At 40.1% G+C, this 20,103-nt stretch overlaps 1 protein-coding gene across 2 annotated transcripts in view; it reads left to right on the top strand.

The window, feature by feature from the left end:
- The window catches only part of Abcg2 (ATP binding cassette subfamily G member 2 (Junior blood group)), a 33,853-nt gene extending 15,428 nt beyond the window's left edge, over nt 1–18,425 (top strand). Inside the window, exons 7-15 of one of the 2 annotated variants that reach the window (XM_035448937.1) lie at nt 604–708; nt 3,109–3,347; nt 6,677–6,759; nt 10,035–10,124; nt 11,064–11,188; nt 12,213–12,367; nt 15,595–15,684; nt 16,490–16,584; nt 18,248–18,425. In XM_035448937.1, the coding sequence (XP_035304828.1) occupies nt 604–708; nt 3,109–3,347; nt 6,677–6,759; nt 10,035–10,124; nt 11,064–11,188; nt 12,213–12,367; nt 15,595–15,684; nt 16,490–16,584; nt 18,248–18,395 (1,130 nt within the window). In that variant the 3' untranslated portion in view covers nt 18,396–18,425. Of the gene's footprint in view, nt 1–603; nt 709–3,093; nt 3,348–6,676; nt 6,760–10,034; nt 10,125–11,063; nt 11,189–12,212; nt 12,368–15,594; nt 15,685–16,489; nt 16,585–18,247 lie in introns of both variants that reach the window. The other variant, XM_035448936.1, reaches the window with a different exon arrangement.
- The last annotated feature ends 1,678 nt before the right edge of the window (nt 18,426–20,103 follow it).

Below are 20,103 nucleotides of genomic sequence, written 5' to 3'. Positions count from 1 at the left end.
AAACAAAAGATTTTTGAAGAAAAAACTAAAATAATGTAGCCCGAGATTGGGGCCTTCAGTGGGTATGTATTTGAGACAGACTTCAGGCCAGTCTGAGAGGACTGTAAAGCTGAGATCAGAGTTAAAAGTGCGCAGTACTGTCTGTGTTCTCTTAAGAGTGCTGCCCAAACTTGCACTCTGTTGGACTGTGGCAGTATGACACAACCTCTCCACTTAGCTGAAGAAGCAATAGTGATGCCCAGATCTGAATTCAGAGAGCACAAGGACAGCTACTGGCTTTTGTTTGTTTGTTTTTGTTTTTTGTTTGTTTTCTGACCTGGATTTAGATCTTGGAAGGAAGACTAGTAAGTACTGAGCATATCAGTACCTTTTGCAGATCATAATTTATGGTAAACACCAATGTAAGATCTTCTCAAGTGTCCAAAATTGCTTTTGAGTTATGGGAATATTTGTTAAGCATCTTAGAGAAAACGGTGTATTAGTGAAGAGGAAAGAGTGAGAAGGAGAACTTGTTAGATTCTGTCTTCCCAAGCCTCCCCTCCCTCCCCCTGTGTGTTTTCCTAGAGCATCAGTTTTGTGTCCTTCCATTGCCTTCTCTTCCAGGTTACCACTGTGAGCCCTACAATAACCCTGCAGATTTCTTCCTGGATGTCATCAATGGAGATTCTTCCGCTGTAATATTAAATAAAGAGGAAGAAGAGCAGGGAGGTATGTGACTATTATCAATTCATACATTAGTGTCCGGTTGGTTTGATTAAGCCACAGTAGGGTGGCTCGTTGAAACATGCTTGTGGAGGCCGGCCAGGACTCCACAACGAGAGCCTGCTTCAAAACAAAGAGATGCTTTTTAAAATCATGTTAATTCAGTGTTGTGAAAGGAGTCAATAGACACTGTTGTCTGTAAGTACTGGGGTGTTTATCTAATTTGTAATGAGTGTTTTCCTGAAAGTGTCAGTTGTAAGGCACCTTTCCACTTTTAAATGGTTATTTTTGTAGTATTAATCAGGGTACTCTACATTAATAGATCTCATAGATTATATATGTATGTATGCATGTATGTATGAGAGTGGCTTACATGCTGTGGTTCAGCTTGTTCAAAAATGTCTGTCTATTGACAGAAAGTTCAAGAATCCCGTAGTTGTTCAGGCCACAAGGATAGCTGTCTCACCTGCTCTTCAGTACATTTTGTAATCTTGAAGAAGTAGTCTCTAATGTCAGTGAAGGAATGCCAAGCAGCAGGATGTGTGAACTTGCCAGAAGAATGAGGACAAGCAGGCAAGAAGCAAGAGCTTCCTTCTTGCATATATTTTATATAGGATGCCACCAAGAAGTATGGCCCAGATTTAGGGTTGGTCTTCTCACCTCAAGTTAGTCAACCAAGAAAAAAATCACTCACAGGTGTACCCAGCAACTTGAGCTTTAATTAATTCCAGATGTAGTCAACTTGACAATTAAGAATAACCATCACAAGTATTTTATAAACCAACCAACATTAAGGGTGACTTAATGTTTTTAATCCCAGCACACCAGCACTTGAGAGGCAGAGGCTGGCAGATGCCTGTGAGTTTAAGGCCAGCCTGGTCTAGATAGCAAGTTTCAGGCCAACCAGGGCTACATAATGATATCCTATCTCAAAACAAACAAACAAAACAAAATCCCCAAGAAATAGCACTTTATGCATTTGTGCATAGTAGAAGGCAAAAAAAAAAAATTCTAACTCTGTACAGTATAATATCTATTTGAATAATTAGGGTCTAAACTGATAGAAAAGGTCAGTGAGTTTTCTGTATCCATAAGATGTGGCCATGTACATATCAGTTAGCTGTTTTATCATATGTAAATCAATAACAGAGTACGTAATTTTGTTATTTTGAGAGTGTTTTACTACTATGTAGCTCTGGCTAGCCTTGACCTCATTATATAGACCATACTGTCCTCAGATTCACAGAGGTCCATTTACCTCTGCCTGCTCAATGCCGGGATTAAAGGCACATGCCACCATGTCTGTCACCACCCCAGAGGCAGTGGGATCTGGGAGAATGGAGCTGATAAATGAGGTGAATTGAAGTCTCATGCACTGCCAACTTCATTCAGGGCCTCAGACAATTTATACTCTGAGGGCGAAGAACAGTCACTTGGGTGAAGTTCTCATGCATTCAAGCTGAACACAATCACAAGGACAAGCCCCATGTGGCAAAACAACAACACAGCAAACAAAAACAAAGTAGGGAGCCATAATGAGTACTCTGATGTAAACTCACTCCTATCTGCCACACCTGGGACAAGCACAAAAACACATTCTAAGAACATTCCATGCTTTAAAGAAACTGAGGTCAGAAGGTATCTTAGTTAGGGTTTTATTGCTGTGAAGAGACACCATGACCACAGCGACTCTTAAAAGGAAAGCATTTAATTGGGTCTGGCTTTGATTTAAGGGATTCAGTCCATTGCCATTATGATGGAAAACATGGGGCATGCTGGCAGACACGGAGCTGTAGAGGAGCTGAGAGTTCTACAGACACATCTGGATCCACAGGCAGTGGGAAGAGACAGTGAGACACTGAGCCTGGCTTGAGCATCTGAGACCTCAAAGCCACAGTGACACACTTTCTCCAACAAAGCCACACTTACTCCAACAAGAACATACCTCCTAATAGTGCCTGTCCCTATGAGCCTATGGGGCCATTTTCATTCAAGCCACCACAAAAAGACACTTGTCTCATTTTCTTGGAGTGTTCTCAACAAGCACTAAGAATTCTCTTTACAGCCGGGCGGTGGTGGCGCACGCCTTTAATCTTAGCACTTGGGAGGAGGAGGCAGAGGCAGGCTGATCTCTGTGAGTTCGAGACCAGCCAGGTCTACAAGAGCTAGTTCCAGGACAGCCTCCAAAGCCACAGAGAAACCCTGTCTTGAAAAACCAAAAAAAAAAAAAAAAAATTCTCTTACATGACTCCATTGCTGGACCATGTTCTAGCACATGCCCAGCCAATATGCACAAGTGTAGAATTAAGGGAAGTATGGAACCATAGAAAAATGAGTTAAATTGGTTGTTATGTGTTAATATTTCACTTCTGTATCCACATTTATCCAAAGCAAACAAAACTGAAGAACCCTCCAAGAGAGAGAAGCCAATAATAGAATGCTTAGCTGAGTTTTATGCCAAGTCCTCCATCTACAGAAAAACAAAAACTGAATTAGATCAACTTCCAGTGGATCAAAAAAAGAAAGGAATATCATCAACCTTCAAAGAGTCCACATACGTTACCTCCTTCTGTCATCAGCTCAGGTGGATTGCCAAGCGTTCATTCAAAAACTTGCTGGGGAATCCTCAGGCCTCTATAGCTCAGGTAACCCGACAAATGCCCGCTGTGCTGTGAAGTACTGGTGAGGACAACTTGGTTCCCGATTCTTCTTCTCCTGCTACTATTATGTCTGCTTCAGGATTTTATTTCTTTTCTAGTCATCCTTCTATTTTTCTGTCATTTCCACTGTGTCTTTATTAACAGAATTTGGTTTCAATTTCAAGTTGTAAACACCATTCTTCTTTGTGTTTCTCTCCCCTGGGTAGTAAAATTTGGTGAAAGACATTCTTAGTTCATGAATGTATAAGAATATATAGTTGGCCCAGTTTGACATTTGTGCCACAGCTTACTGACCTTTGTATAGGACTTGGTTTTTTATAATCCATGTTCTTTATTTCCATGAGCATTGAGTTGATACAATGTTTTATGGTGTTATGATGACAAATCTTTTCTTCTGTTTGTAATAGGTGAACTTTGGCTTGAACCAGTTAGTTATTTACATGATTTAGACTTAGCAAATAACCAGACGTGGTTGCATTTGGAAGATCTCAGAATGAATGTGGTACTTGCAATAAACATATTTCATCTGTTTAATGTGCTAACTTTTTTTCTGATTAAATCCACTTGGAAGAGAATGTTAGTCTCTTGTAGTACTTGACGTGTCTCCCATGGCTTTCTTATATAGCTCAGGCTCACCTGCCCAGGATTAGCATTTCTCAAAGTGGGTGATCCTTCCTACATAAGTTAGCAATAAAGAAAATGCTCCCCAGACATGTCCACAATCCACTCTAATGAAGGCAGTTCTCCAATGGAGGTTCCATCTTCCCTTCAGTGTCAAGTTGACAACCCAGACTAGCTGCCATAACAGGTACCCCTGGGAAAGGATGGACACGATCATAGAGGTTAATTCTTTTGACAGTGTGTTTCAAAGATGTCTAGAATTGGCTTTAGAACCTAGAAGCTTTTAGGAAACATGCTAAGGGTGATACTTGCAGTGTGAGTATAGCAAGTTTGAATGCAAAAGAAGCAATGTAAATATGTAATTTAGAATAGTGAGTGCTCCTTAAAGTTGTACTTGAAGACTGTGTTCAAACTACAAATTGATAGAGCTGTCGGAATTTATATTATAAGCTTGGCCTCTTAATTAAAGTAGAAGGTTTTTAAGAATATGCCAGGGTAATAGGCTTTCCCCATCCTAAATTTCTATCTTAATAGCAAAGAGATTTGTAATTCTCTCCTGAATATGGTATTTCCAAGTCTTCACAGGTCATGATTCTGTTTTCCTACTTTACCTTGCATCTTGCCAAAAATGGCCTTCACAAACTACTTTATGATAGGCTGGAGAGATACATCGGTTAAGAGCACATACTTCTCTTGCAGAGGACTAACGTTCATAACTCTAGCTCCAATAGGAGCTGGCATCTCTGGCCTCCTTGGGCACACGCTGTCATGTGCACTAGTGTTTGTGTGTGTGTGTGTGCACATGTTTTGAACCAAAAGAGTTGGCTTTTTCTTTCTTTTTTTTTTTTTTTTTTTTTGGTTTTTCGAAACAGGGTTTCTCTGTGAGCTTTGGAGCCTATCCTGGCACTCTCTCTGGAGACCAGGCTGGCCTCAAAAGAGTTGACTTTTTCATAAACAGAGATGTTATGCATTGATGCAACTATCTAGAATATTAAATGTATGCTTATAACCAATTTTAGTTCTGTTCATGCTGTACTTATTTTTTGATACTGTTAAAGTATCAATAATTTTTGAGCTTTGAAATTCTTATAGAAATGAGTATTTCATTTTCTTTAGATGAACATTTCTTACATTTAAAAAATTACCTGTAATATATTAATAAATAATATTATATAACCTTTAACCCCTTGCTGCTTGAAGCATTCTTTTTTTTATTTTTTTATATTTTTATTAGTTCAAATTAGGAACAAGCTTGTTTCACATATCAATCCCTTCTCCCTCTCCCTCCCCTCACCCCCATCCATCCTCCCCCACCCCCAAACTACCCCCCACCCCATCCACCCTCCACTCCCCAGCAGGGTAGGGCCCTCAACGGGGCTCCCCAAAGTCTACCACATCATCCTGGGCTGGACCTAGGCCCTTCCCCATGTGTCCAGGCCAAGAGTGCATCACTTCACATGGGATGGGCACTCAAAGTTCCTTCTTACACCAGAGAAAAATACTAATCCACTACCAGGGGCCCCCTGGAGTGCAGAGGCCTCCTCATTGACATCCATGTTCAGGGGTCTGGATCAGTCCTGTACTGGCCTCCCAGACAGCAGTCTGGGGTTGATGTGCTTCCCCTCATTCAGGCCAACTGTTTCTGTGGGTTAAAGATTTCTTTTTCTTTTTCTTTTTTTTTTTTTTTTTTTTTTTTTTTTTTTTTTTTTTTTTTTTTTTTTTCGAGACAGGGTTTCTCTGTGTAGCTTTGGAGCCTATCCTGGCACTCGCTCTGGAGACCAGGCTGGCCTCGAACTCACAGAGATGCGCCTGCCTCTGCCTCCCGAGTACTGGGATTAAAGGCATGTGCCATCAACGCCCAGCTGCTTGAAACATTCTCAAAATAACTTTTTCCCTAAGTGCTGCTGGTGCATTCTTCCTGGGCACAGTCTGCACAGCTTGTTTAGGCCAAGGTACTTGAATACATGAGGGTGCAGAGGGAGTAGCTCAGGTGTGTTGTGTTGACAGTAGGCCTAGCTTGCTGACCTTGATGGAGAAACGGTGAGAGAGGAGACAGACAATGAAAGCCCATGCATGTCCCACAAAAAGAAGGGATTTTGGTCTTCTTTTTTTGTTTTGTTTTTTGTTTGTTTGCTTGTTTTGTTTGGTTTGTCAGTGACACTGTACATTCCCATGCAGGCACAGACTCTCCAGAGGTTTCAGGGTGAGCTCAGCTCACTCCTATTTCTTTAGCATGCAAAATTCCATTGTCAGAATTTGGAGGAGTGTGCATTGAATTTCTATCTTTAACATTAAAAGAAAAGGCATCCTGTTTCACGTAAACTTCTTGCATGAAACTTTGTTCATTGGCACAAATTGACACATGGACTTTGGTTTGTTCTGGAAACAACCTCTTCAGGTTATACTAGGTACCATTCATGGTTCCAGTGTCCAACCTGGAACTGACGGGTGGAGCAGTGGAAGGAATCTTAGGGGCTATTCTGTTGACTTGTCAGTTCCCTGACAGCAAATGCTTTGAGTTCCAGTTTACTCTGGAAAACAGTCTAATATATTCTATTCTGTACTTTCCCAGGAACCCTATCATAACCAAGTGTTTATGAGATTGAACTTTGTATTTGTATTTTAAAGTAATAGATAATATGCAAGCATTTTAACCTCTAATGGAAATTCTTTTCATTTTTATTTTCAAAAAGATAATTGTCACGATCATACTGTCACTGGTTATTGGTGCCATTTACTTTGACCTGAAACATGATCGCGCTGGAATCCAGAATAGGTAAGTAAATTCGGATTCCCCCCCCCCCCCCATTCTGTAGGATAGAAATTAGCATGGATTAGTCCTAAGCAAAAGGAAAGTAGAAAGTTCATTTTAGAAAAGAGGTACAGAAGTAAAGCAACCATATTTGGGTCTTGGTTTTGATAGAGTTCTTTCTTTAAGCTTATGAATATTGATAAAGGGTTTAAACTTAATACAAGTTCAGGGTAAATGTCACTGTTTCTTTGTGGGTGGGAATGAACTGGTGACTTGGCTTTTTCATACACACAAATCACACAAATGTGTATGTTTTGATGTAACCATACAAAAATTAAATATATCCCTTTAACCAGTTTTAAGTATTTGTAGTCCAGTGGCATTAAGAACATTCACACTGTTGTATCACTTGACAGCATCCAACTCCAGATGATCCACCTTATACATTAAATTCAATCCTTTAAAGTAATTACTCAGTGCCTGCCTCACCTCACTGCCTGAGATGTACCATCCTACATTGTGTCTCTCAGTGTAACTACTCTAAAAGCTTGCTATATGTGGTGTCCTAAGTATGTGTCCTTTGATGACTGATTATTTCGCTTAGTATAATGTTTTAATGGTTGCTCTGTTTTTTGCAGCTTAGTCAGAATTATTTTCCTCTCTAAAGCTGATTTAGGTGTGTGTGTGTGTGTGTGTGTGTGTGTGTGTGTGTGTGTGTGTGTGCGCGCGCGCGCGCGCGTGTGCGCGCGCTCGCTCACATTCACTCTATATATTTTGTTGGTTTATCCAGTTACCTGTTCCTGAAAATTTGTGTTGCTTCCACCATTTGATTGTTGTGAATGATGTTATGACTCTACAAGTTTCTTTTGTATCCCTGCTTTCAGTTCTCTCAGGAACCTTACCAGTAGAATTGCTAAATTGTGATAATTTTTTAAGGAAATGGCAAGTTTGTCTTCCATAACAGCTGTACCATTTTGCATTCTTGGCTGTAGCACACAGGTGATTCAGTTATTTTTAATAATAAAGATCAATGTAATCTTTGAGAAATATTACATTTAGTTCTTTGTCTATTTTTTTAATTTGTTGTTGGGTTTTAAGAATCCTTTATTTTTGGGGGGCTATTTTCCTCATCAGATAAGTGTCTTATAAGTATTTTCTCTAATTCTATACAATGTTTTCTCTGTGTGTTGGTAGTATCTGTTAATGCATGCATGCTTTTGATTTTGGTATGATTTGTTTTTGTCTATTGCTTGTGAGACGACTTCCCTATATAGGTTATGACTTCTTTGACTTGAAAGTTGAGTACTAACTCTTTGATATGATAAGGTGTAGATTCAGTAATAATTGTGTCCTTGAAAAAAAGTTAAAGACTTGTGTGTGTTTGGGGGTTTTGCCTGTATGTGTGTCTGTGCACCATAGTGTGTACCTGGTGCCTGAGGATGCCAGAAGAGGGTGTCAGATTGCTTAAAACTGGAATTACAGATGCTTGTGAGCAACCATGTGGGTCCTCTGGAAGAGCAGCCACTGCTCTTAGCCACTGAAATATCTCTCCCACACATCCTTGACAATTTTGTTTTCATAATGACTGAATTTTAATTTTTTTGTTTTTTTGAGATGGAAGTTTTACTATGATTCCCAGGCTGGCTTGAACTCCTCATCTGAAGTTATTGATGTTCTTGCCTCCGCCTCCCTAGTAGCTGTTACTGAAGTTAGCTTTACACTGTGGTGTTTTAATTGCTGGTTGTGCTGTAAGTATGTGTGCTCAGTAATAGCACTGACCTCAGAGTCCTAGTCCATGTCATGATTCACAAATTGAGAACCACTGCTTGCAATGGATATGAACTCCATGGTTGGCATCCACAGCCTCAGGTCAGCACCATCCAGAGCCCAGTGTGGGTAGATGGTATTATTGACATTTTACTGTAGAGGACTATTGAATTTGTTTCATGTCTGGAAAGGGCAGATTCTTTTTTTTTTTTTTTTAATCTGTATAAAAGGATATCATTCAGGTCAAATAAGTTTTCTGCACAGAGTCAGTTAGTAGTATTCTAATCATTGTTTTTACTTCCCTTGAAGGCTGAGATAACAAGACTATTTCCGAAATTGCTAGTAATCAGTGTTTTCTGGGGTGCTATTTCTTGAGTTAACACAGCATATACATAAGAACTAGAGGCTGTGGGCTCTGTACATTGTGTAGTATTGGGGAAATAGCTGAGCCGAAAGCAATGGCTCAGAGGTTAAGAGCACATATTGCTCTTTTAGGGCCTTGAGTTTAGTTCCAGTTTTAAGCAAATTTCCAAATTATGTTGGGCTTTATCTTAGTTTGTTTCTTTTTCTGTCTTTCTTTCTTTCTTTCTTCCTCCCTCCCTCCCTCCCTCCCTCCCCCCCCTCTCTCTTATAAAATACTTTGACCAAAAAGCAACTTAGAGAAGAAAGATTTCAATTCTAGGGTAAAGTCTATTATTGTGGGGAAGTCAAGGCAAGAACTTAAAGTGGTATGTCCACAGCCCCACAGCCAAGAGCAGAGAGATGAACACATGGATCCTTCCTTGCCTGCTTGACCCAGCTATCATTCTCTTTTCTTAAACATTCCAGGGCCTAGTCCATAAAATGATGCTGTTCACATTCAGGGCAAGGTTTCTACTTCAGTTAACAGTCAAGACACCCCCCATTACACCCCCACCACCCCTATCCCCCATCCCCTCCCACCCCTACCACCACAAGCATACCCAGAGGCCTTGTAGCTAATTCCGTGCTCAGACTCTTCCCAGGCGATTCTAGGTTGTATGAAGTTGACAGTAAACTAAGCAGTACAGGTTTCACTGGGAGCCATTTTCTGCTGCATGTCTAAGAGAACCTGGTTCCCGATACCATCATATTTGGAGGTCATTGCTTCAACAGGAACTTTACAGGGACAACACAATTCAGTTCACAACAATTTCAGACCAAGAATTTCAGTATGTGCTTTAACATCACTGGAGTCAATAATCACCACTGTAGAGACACAGGCATAAGAGCGAGACCCAATGGCACGCGTGCGCGCGCCCGTGTGTGTGTGTGTGTGTGTGTGTGTGTGTGTGTGTGTGTGTGTGTGTGTGTGAGTGTGTGTGTGTGTGCCCTGAGGATTGAACTAAGTTTGCCACCTATACCTACTGATCTCCCTAGGGCTCTATCTATGTTAACCAGAACAGTTTTACTTAAAAAAGAAAGAAGGCTGTTAGTGGTATGTCTTTTGTAGACTGCTAACCTAACTACACAAAGTTGACTATGGTATTTCTGTTCCCATTCTGTCTTGGCAGAGCTGGGGTACTGTTTTTCCTGACCACCAACCAGTGTTTCTCCAGTGTGTCAGCTGTTGAGCTCTTCGTAGTGGAGAAGAAACTCTTCATGTGAGTAAGTCACTATTCTAGCTGTGTCAAACTGGTCACATCCAAAACTGAGCCAAAATAGTATCCTAATATTATCAGTATCTTTTATTTATTTGTTTAATTGGTAAATATAAATTGCATGCATATATTTATGTTATACAATATGGATTTTTGAAAATGCATAGGATTGCAGTATTAAGAAAAGGCATTCATGGGGAAGAGTGGAAAATTAAGAGTACATGGTGCCTGATAGCCAGAGAAAGGAGATTTCCAAGTTTGGTTTGAGGTTAGGAAATCCTAGTGCAGTGAGAGAAAGTAGCATCAGTGAGGCTGAAAAAAGGTATCTTGTTTTGATTAATCACTGGCTGATAACTCCAGCAAAGGAAGCCTGAGCAATTTCAGAACAATTAGGTGGTTCAGCAGCTAGAAGTGGTAAGATCAAGATGGCAAAGGAAGAGCAAATACAAGTCTTACTGGGTAGAAGCATGGACAGAGCCAGAGGACAACTTCAGGGAACTGACTAGCTTTTCTCCCATGGTTTTCAAAGGTTGGAGAGATTTGCCCAGCTTTATTTACCAGCAAAATGAATCAATGGAGAGCAAAAGAGCAGAGACACTGGAGGAAGAGTTTGGAATAAGTGGAGAAAGATGTCAGGAACAGGAGGGATTAGGTTTGGTAGCTGGAAGGAAGGAAGGTTGGAAGGTATGGCTATTGAAGGAAGAAGTTTTGCTCTGATGCCAGAGTTCACAACAGCCAGAGGAAGTGCTGTGTTGAGAGATGGCCACAATGTATGAGCTTCCTGAAGCTGAGAGCCCAGGAAGGGTGACACCTGAGATGGCCGAAGACATTGGGGTGTCAGCCTGGAGTATGTTGGATGGATGCCTTCTGAGAAGTGCAGCTGCTACCCCATCTTCTGTTCCGTGCTTTCTAGACTAATGTGGGATCTCTGTTGTTTTACAGACATGAGTATATCAGTGGATATTACAGAGTATCTTCTTACTTCTTTGGAAAGCTGATGTCTGATTTACTACCCATGAGGTTTTTCCCAAGTGTTATATTCACTTGTATAGTATACTTCATGTTAGGTAAGTACAGGCCAAACCAAAGTGCCTTTAGTCTTAGATGTGAAGTGAAGCCAATTCCTCTGTGTATATTTTTGTTTACCTTTATCTGTGTGTCTATATAAAAAGATAGAAAAATTTAGTAACTACACATACTCTGATGCATATTCTCTATTAAGAAAACCATGTTGAGTTTGGGAGGTTGTTTATTTACTAAAAAAAAAAAATCATTAATAGATACAGACAGATTTAGTTTTATATTATGCTCAGGCTCCAACTTTAGGGTCACTGCATCAAATTTTCCATATTTTTCACTGATACTTGTGCACGTGCATACACACTGGTAATTTTAGCTTTACAAATCACTGTAGTAGGAGAACCACTGATAGAGATTAAAGCTTCCATTTTATATATGAAGTTGATCATAAAGAATATAACATGTTATCTACAGCCTTAGATTCCTAATCTATTTTCTTGCCACTGTTTCAAAATCATCAGATTGTATGACATATACATAATCATATACATAGTATTATGTTATAGTTTATAAAGTACTTCAATAACTTAGTCCTGTTTTTTATGTCTAGGGAGACATAGATAGAAGAAACCCCTCCCTCCCTTTGTATATTAAACCACCCCGAGGTTGTGTAATTGTGAACCAAGTTTCTTCACTAATGCAGTTACAGCAAACACAGAGATGCAGGAAGTCTGGGTAAATGTCTGTTTCCTGCTAGTGAGCTTGCCATAGTGGAAGATGGCGGTAGTATGGGCCCAGAATGTTTCCTGTAGGTGTCCATCTAAGGAGCTCAGAAGTACTCTTGATATGTAAAAAAAAAAAAGCCACGTGGTCTGAAAGAGTACTCTTAAAATAATCAAGGAAAAGGAAACTCTGTTACTTGATGCGGTGACACAGAACAAAACAATGAAATTGTGGGCCGGAGTCGTTGGATAACGGGTGACCTTTTCTCATTAGTTCCGATAGTGATTTCTACAGTGATATTTGAATGCACGTGAGGCAGCTGTACTGATTACTTCTTTTCTTTCTAAGGATTGAAACAGGATGTGGGGGCCTTTTTCATCATGATGTTCAGCCTTATAATGGTGGCTTATACAGCCAGTTCCATGGCACTGGCCATAGCTGCAGGCCAAAGTGTGGTATCCGTGGCAACACTTCTCATGACAATCTCTTTTGTGTTTATGATGGTGAGTATAGACTGTGCATCTCTGAGCAGACACACCTTGCCTTGTTTCCTCTGCATTTCCATCTGCTACAGAAATCTGCCTTGAGGGTTCTTTCCGTTGGGACTGTGACAAGTTCAGAACACCAGATGCTCCAATAAAGTGACTATTAGGGAAGTAATGGCTTTCCTCCTAACCTCTATCAAGTCCCTTATATTGCTACTTAATGTTGCTGTGACTTTGCTAGCATTTCCTTACTAATAAGCTTTTAAAAGATGAATTTTATCTAGGTATGGTGGTTATGCCTGTAATCATGGCACTCAGGAGTATGGCTATGCATTCGAGCCAAGCCTGAGCTATACAGTGAGACCCTGTCTCAAAATTGCTGGCATTGAAACCACTGGACCTTATGAGTTTATTGTTATTCAGTGAACTCTGGCATCGTAGAAGCGGGGGGGGGGGGGGCAGTCACAGAAATGGAAAAAAAAATAACTTCTTGATGTTAGACAACCTTGGTAAATAGAACATTGAAAACAGGAATTGCCATTGACGCCTTGAAAAATGGCAGCCTATCTTTCAAGATGTCCACCGTTTAGTAACCAGAAACGGTTTGGTTGAATTCCCACAAAGGAGAAAGTGAAGCTTGTGAAAAGGCTAACAGTGCATGAAGGAGTCTATCCTGGGTCCCTCTTATATTTGGAATATTACTTTAAAAATAGTAAAAACATCAAAAGTAGAGCATGGTAGTGTATGTTCATAATCTCAGCCCTTGGGATATTTTAGAGGCAGAGAGATCAGGAAATAGAAGTCATCTTTATCTACATAGTAAGTTTGAGGGCAGCCTGGGCTACCTGAGACCATGTCTTTAAGAAGAAAAGGAAGAAACTTTTAAGGTCTACCTACCTTTAGTAGCTGCCTACTTACTTCACATTGCTTGTGTAATGTTTGCTCACTCCTAGTCTTGTCTATGTCTCAATTTTGCACTGAAGTGATAAATCAGGAGGACCAACTTCTGAGTTTTTTCTCCTGCATCACTAAGTAGGAAGAGCTAGCACATAGACTGCACAGTCCTCTTCACTACAGGGGGCTGTCTGTCAGTGAGACATCATTAGCTGAAGTCTTGCTAAGCTTTAGTTCTTTCATTTTTGAATTTTGAACCTACCAGTGTATCTATTATTTAGAAAATGATCATCCTTGTTTATAGTCTCATCCAATAAATTGTACTTTAAACAAGTACAAAATTATGTTTTAATTTCTGTTTGGACTAGTGACTATGTAAGTGTTTATAAATAGGACTTTAAAGCCAATCGTCAATCTGTATTCACTCAGAGATGGCACATCAAATAATCAGTACTTGGTTAGTGCAGTTCTACATATGCACACACAGACAACAGCACTGTCGTTGTCTTGCATACATATCCCAGCTCTCTTAGTATGACAGAACACATTCCATGAGAACCTCATTGTGCCTATTTTTAATATTGAACAGTCAATTCCTGGCATCTCCACTGAGGTTCTGCTTTAGGGTCAGACTTTTTTTTTTAATTTATTTTGATTTTTTAAATTATCTATACATATGTGTATCTGTATGGAATATATACATGAGTGCAGTGACCTCAAAGGCCATAAGACAAGTGCCAGACACTCTGGAGCTAGAGTAGTTGTGGTTGTTAGCCACCTAATACGGGTGCTGAGAACCAAACTCAGTCCTCTACTAGAGAGGTAATTGCTCTTGGCTACTTAGCCATCCTTAGCCCCATAGGCAAGCTTAGATGGAGGTATTAGTTGTGTTTTCTGCTGCACATCACCACATCATGCTCTTATCTGCTCTAAATTGGAGATTATTTTATACCTGTATTCTGAGCCTAAAATAGTTCCTAAACTCCTGACTGTAGCATATAATCCATTGTAAGTCACAAATCTCATCTGGATGTATAGCAACATGTCATTTTGTATTAATTCTAGTGTGTTCTGTATTTTCAAGATTATTAGGAGGTGTGCACATGGGTGGCATAGTTAGAATCATAGAACAGTCTGCCTCCCATGTGCATATCAAAAGATGCAACTGAAAAAAAAAAAGGTACATTTTTCTTGGCTATGCATGTCACCTTCCCCCATGCCATTATTCCTTAAAGAACAGCATAACCCCGGAATGGCAGCATGTATCTATAATCCTAGCATTTAGGAGGCAGAGTCGAGGACTACTCCAAGTTTGAGGCCATCCTCATCTACATAGGAAATTCTAGACCAGCCAGAACTACATAGGGATACCGTTTCATCCATTCGTTCCTTTATTCATAAATAATAGAGTATACCAGCTGTTTATTTAGCATTTGTGTTGTAGCAAACATTTTAGTCCCTCTGCAGACGGTCTTTGAACATTTGTGATGTGTCTGTTTTGAGTATAAAGGCTGGGCGGGAGAGATGGTTTAGCAGTTAAGAGCACTGGCTGCTCTTGGTGAAGATCTAGGTTTGATGCCCAGCACTCACATGGTGGTTTACATCTGTCACTAATGTCACCAATTTCAGTTGCTGGAGATCTGACACCCTCTCTGGCCTCTGTGGAGATCAGGCATGCATGCAGTGTACTTACATACAGACAAAATAGTCACATAAAATAAAAACAAATAAATCCTTTTAAAAAGCACAAAAGCCATGTGTAGGTTATATTAAAATGCTGGGTCATCTTAAAAATAAGAGAAATGTGCATCTGCAGAATTTAGTTTGTGCGTTGGCGGCCTGGAACCATCCAATCAATAACCATGGAAGACCAAGGAATGATTCTGTTTCCTGATCTTCCATTGCAGTTACACAGAAGTTGAAGACAAATTCTAAACCATTAGGAATCATCAAATAAATTAACTCTATAATACTAGTTATATGTTTATTATTCTTCCCTTAATGCCATTAATAGCCACTACAGAAGTATTATACTCACATGCTTAAACAAGACTTTGAGGAGGTACAATAACTGCAAAGTTTTCATACTGCCTTGGCCTTAGCAGTGATGTTTAGCAGATGCAGGTTATTTGTGGGGGAGGCTTTTGTTTTTTTTTGTTTTTGTTTTTAAGGTAGTTGTGCCAGGTATCCCAGGCTGGCTTTGAACTTGTGATCCCTCTGTCTCAGCCTCCCTAGGTTTGATTACAGGCATGCACCATCATGCTTGTCTACTTGCAAGGCCTTAAAGGAGGTCTTATTTAAAGCTCTAAATCACTGGACTGGTTCTAACTTACAGGTTTTGCATCTTACAGATTTTTTCTGGTCTTTTGGTGAATCTCAAAACCATTGCGGCTTGGTTGTCCTGGCTTCAGTACTTTAGCATTCCTCGATACGGCTACACAGTAAGTTGCCCTTGCTTGTCTGTCATTGTGCTGGATTCCTAAGCTAGGAATGGTGGGATTAAGCCTAACCTTGTAATACCCTTAGCCACAAGTATGAACCTGTCCCATCCAGTTTCCTTCCATAAATAATGGAATGGTGGGTAATAATTTCCTATTAGTCTTTGTTATTGGAAGGTCAAAGAGTCATCTTGGCTTTTCCATAGTCACCCCATTATTGGAGGGGTGTGAAGAGTGGGGAGTGATCACATAAAGGAGAAATGTTAACTAGTTGATGAAAAACATTGTAAGGAAGTATAGGAGAGGGTGGGGACTATAATCCATAGTTTATATCGGAACTGAAATCTAGAGAGAAATAGACTGTAATACTCAGCAGCCCTATTGGCTTTAGCAACGAATCAAATACAAAGAAAATGGCTGTGTCTTAATTCAGAATAATGACGTTTCTGATTTCCATAATTATTGCTTTTTATGAAAAGAATGTTACTAAAAATAAACAGTGTTCACTGAGCATTATTATATCATTTTCATTATAGATTTCTGGATTATAAAATTGGGATGAGGGTGCTCTGGGGTAGTCATGAGTTGTCCCTCTTGGCCAGTTGGAAGTTACATCCCAACCCTAAGTTTCTTGATTGCCTGGTTTGGTGTTTGAAAAAGAGAAGAAAGAAGTTTGTGCATGTGCAGCTTGCAATGCTTTTAGAAAGAACAATAAAGATTAAATTTGAGCATATGATTGGGATAATTTTTTGGAAACATTTTGGAATTTAATACTATTGACACTGCTATGATCTTGTGTGTATTCTAGGCTTTGCAGTATAATGAATTCTTGGGACAAAACTTCTGTTCAGGAACCAACGGATCTGGCAATAACACCTGTGGTGATAATAGCGGCTTTACAATGTAAGTTTGTGTTCAGTGTCACAGTATGTTTGTGTCTTACTGTGCTGTGCTGTAAAACAGCTGCTGGGCTTAGAGGTGGGATGAGTCTGTAAAGGGAACCCTCATATACTAGTTCATGTGACCATGTTGAACAGCTCCTATAATCTGTAACAATTAAAACCATATTTAATGTGAAAAAAAATGTTTCCTGTGTATTGATTGAGATGTTTTAAAAGATCCCTTTGTTATTTTTTTATTGGGTTTGAATCTTAGCTTTTCAGAACTTTTGGGTTGTAAATGGGCTACTTTGATAGTTTAGAAGGGACTTGTGGTCTTTGAGCTGGAATGGATTATTATCCAGAGCCCAGAGTGGAAGACAGCAGTAAGCAGGAGGACAGTGAGATCATTCCAAGAAGGGAGTTACTGATCGTTCTGACCCTGGTGCCACTTTCTGCCCACTGCCTTTGGGAACACTATGTAACTCAAGACTGCCAGTTTGCATGCACGTGGGCTTGTGTGCATGTGTGTGTGCCTCTGTGTGTGTGTGTGTGTGTGTGTGTGTGTGCGTGTGCGTGTGTGCATGCATACTCTTTTAAACCAAATTGAAACTCTCACTATAAGAGGATGCACTCAAGAATTAAAATGGAATTCGGGTTCTAATAAATTAAATGACCTTATTTTAAAATGTTAATTCTTTTATGGTAATTATTAATGGTCTGATTTTTTTTTTATCTAAAGATTAATGAAAGCAAAGAATACTAGTCTCCCAAATCTCTCCTGAATGTTCAGTTGTAAAAATAATTGCTAGCGATAGGATGATTTTCTATTTTGGCTTGTTGACGGACAACTTTCCAAGGAAGGGTCTTCCCTTGAGTGCTGTTCTTTGCCTGCCCACTTCATTTGGGTTTGAGCTGGGTGTGGCATCTTTCTAACACAAAGCCCCAGTCAGCCTACTGGTCAGGAGGGAGTAGACAGGAAACGCGGTGCCACAGAAGGGGGAGCCATGGCAGGCATCATGCTCACATACGGCTCATGCTCATAAAGCAAAGGGAGGGAATGGCTGTTTTGGAAGCAGCTTGCACAGGAATTGGAGCGGCATCGGGTGGGCCCGCTGCTAGGGCCCTCCTTCCGCTGTGCCCTACCTGCTCTCTAAGGCTGTCTCTGGCTGAGTGTCTGCAGTGTGAAGGCTGCCAGGCGTGACTCTGCCTGAAACCTGTTGCTCCCCTCTTGCCGGGTGTAGCTTTCCGACCTGTTTCCTTTACTTTGTGGGCAAGCAAACTCTAAGGGAAGGACTGAACCTGGCATAGCTACAGCTGAGGTGCTCGCCTGAGTAATGAGTAAATGAACAGGCACCCGATGAGTGTTTCTTCCCTTTCTAGACAGCAGCGTTATAGGTTTAAAATAAATGAGTCTGAGGAGGCAAGAAACTTAGCTCATAGTGAGAACATGTTAACTTGACCAAGTTTGTTAAGCTACTTAACAGTTACACTCCTTTGGATCGTTTTAGGGATCAACTTAACATAATTATATCCAAGTTGCTGAGCATAGAATCTAGTAAATTGTAAGGGAGAGTGTTGATTTGGCTAACCAATGGGTTTTCTGTGACAAAAATACTTAATATACTGATTAGTACTTGACAGGTTCTGGGAATGAACTTAATTGCTTTTGTATGTTGAAATTTCAGGTGCACTGGTGATGCGTACTTGGAAAGTCAGGGAATAGAGCTGTCACCTTGGGGACTGTGGAAGAATCATGTGGCTCTGGCTTGTATGATCATCATCTTCCTCACAATTGCCTATGTAAAATTGTTACTTCTTAAAAAGTATTCTTAAATTCTCCTTTACTGTTCTAGTGTATCCTTATTAAATGTGGGCATTTTGATGTATCCAGTGTTCTTTGTTTCTTTCTTCACAGATATTTTGATGTACATAAAATAACACTGAAAGCTAAGGACATTATTATTACATATCGAGCTCATCAAATAGTAATCATGAGGAGAAAATCCAGTCAGATTTACTGACCTGAAAAAGGAGAGTTGAATTCTAAATACTGCTGACATGCCACTCATGTAGTCTTTAAAGGTGATAACGCAGAAGCCAGGCGTGGTGGCACACCCTGGTAACCAACCCTGGCACCTGGTACACAGAAGCAGGGTTGTCATTCAAGGCTTGGACCCTGTATTCTAATAACAGTAAGAGAGACAATCAGAGAGTTCAGTGGCCCTTTAGTGGGCTGTGAATTTATGGTCTGCTATGTGATAACTAATAAAGCTGTATTAGAACTCTGAAATTTATGTCAGGAAAACCCTTTTTTCTCCAGGGTTAGAGAAAGTCAATGATCATAGAAAACACTGTATTTGATAAACTTACTGGTAGAATGCATAATTACCTTAACTGACTGGGGGCTTTGAGCTATAGGTGTAGTAGACGGCAGAGGTCTTATGATACGGCCCTGTGTCATTTCTGGAACATCGTAGTCCTGAACGGTCCCTTACCATCTTTGGTTTAGCTCATGGATATAATCTGAACATCAGAGTCTCCCGAGAAACATTATCAAGACACAGATGCCAGGCCCTGCATCTGCCCTGCTGCTCCATAGAAAGCGCACCACTCCCAGTCATTTCCAGCCCTGGAAATTATAGACTATGACTTAGTAACTATTTATATACATTCCTGTACATGTTCATCCCACTTGTTCATCGCATGCCAATGAGCTTTATGTCATTCTAACGTTTACCAGTACCACGCAAGTATTTACCAATTAATATGAGTGTTTTTTTAATTTCCTTTTAATTAAAAAGCAAGGTATCACAAGGTACAGTTCAGAGAACCACGTAAACTGCATACATACACACGGCCACTGTTACTGCTCTGGAAATGGGATGCAGTCAAAACACAGGAGTTCCTCATGCCCTCCTGCCAGCCACACCTCCTCTGTCTCCGTGGCTTGTTTCTGTACCAACACTTACATACCAGAACATTCATGCAGTTCAGTTTTATGTACACACATGGTCACACGCATGCGGAACTTCCCTTCTTACTTTGCATTTGCATTATTTTCATTTAAGCATACTTTATTGCTATAACATAATTTGCATGTTAAATGACACTATAGTAGAGTGATTTGATGTAATTTTAAGCAAGAGAAAATGTAAGTTCACAAAACCCATCCCCTTGAATACTTTTTTTTGCATTCATTTCATTGTTATTTTTTGAGAATTCCATACATGACGAGTGCTATACTTATATCATTTCCAACTCCATCCCCCCTCCTCCGAGTCCTCCCGTGCCCCCTCTACTCCCTCACTACCTTATGACCTTTGAAAAAGTTACACAAATGTAACCTGCTGTCCATTTGGTATTGTTCCTATACATATGTATTTAGGGTTGACCATTTATTAGGGAGCTCATCCCTGCAGAAGGCTGTTTGTCTATCTTTTAGTAGCCATTAATTGCCTACACTTCTTCATGTAGAAATGGCGCCTTGTCAGATTTTCCCTATCCATGATGGTGTCAACTGGTGGTGTCATCATGCGGGTCT

Source organism: Cricetulus griseus, chromosome 8, assembly GCF_003668045.3.
Source record: "Cricetulus griseus strain 17A/GY chromosome 8, alternate assembly CriGri-PICRH-1.0, whole genome shotgun sequence".
NCBI classification, from domain to species: domain Eukaryota; kingdom Metazoa; phylum Chordata; class Mammalia; order Rodentia; family Cricetidae; genus Cricetulus; species Cricetulus griseus.
This window is presented reverse-complemented; position numbering and strand designations above follow the sequence as displayed.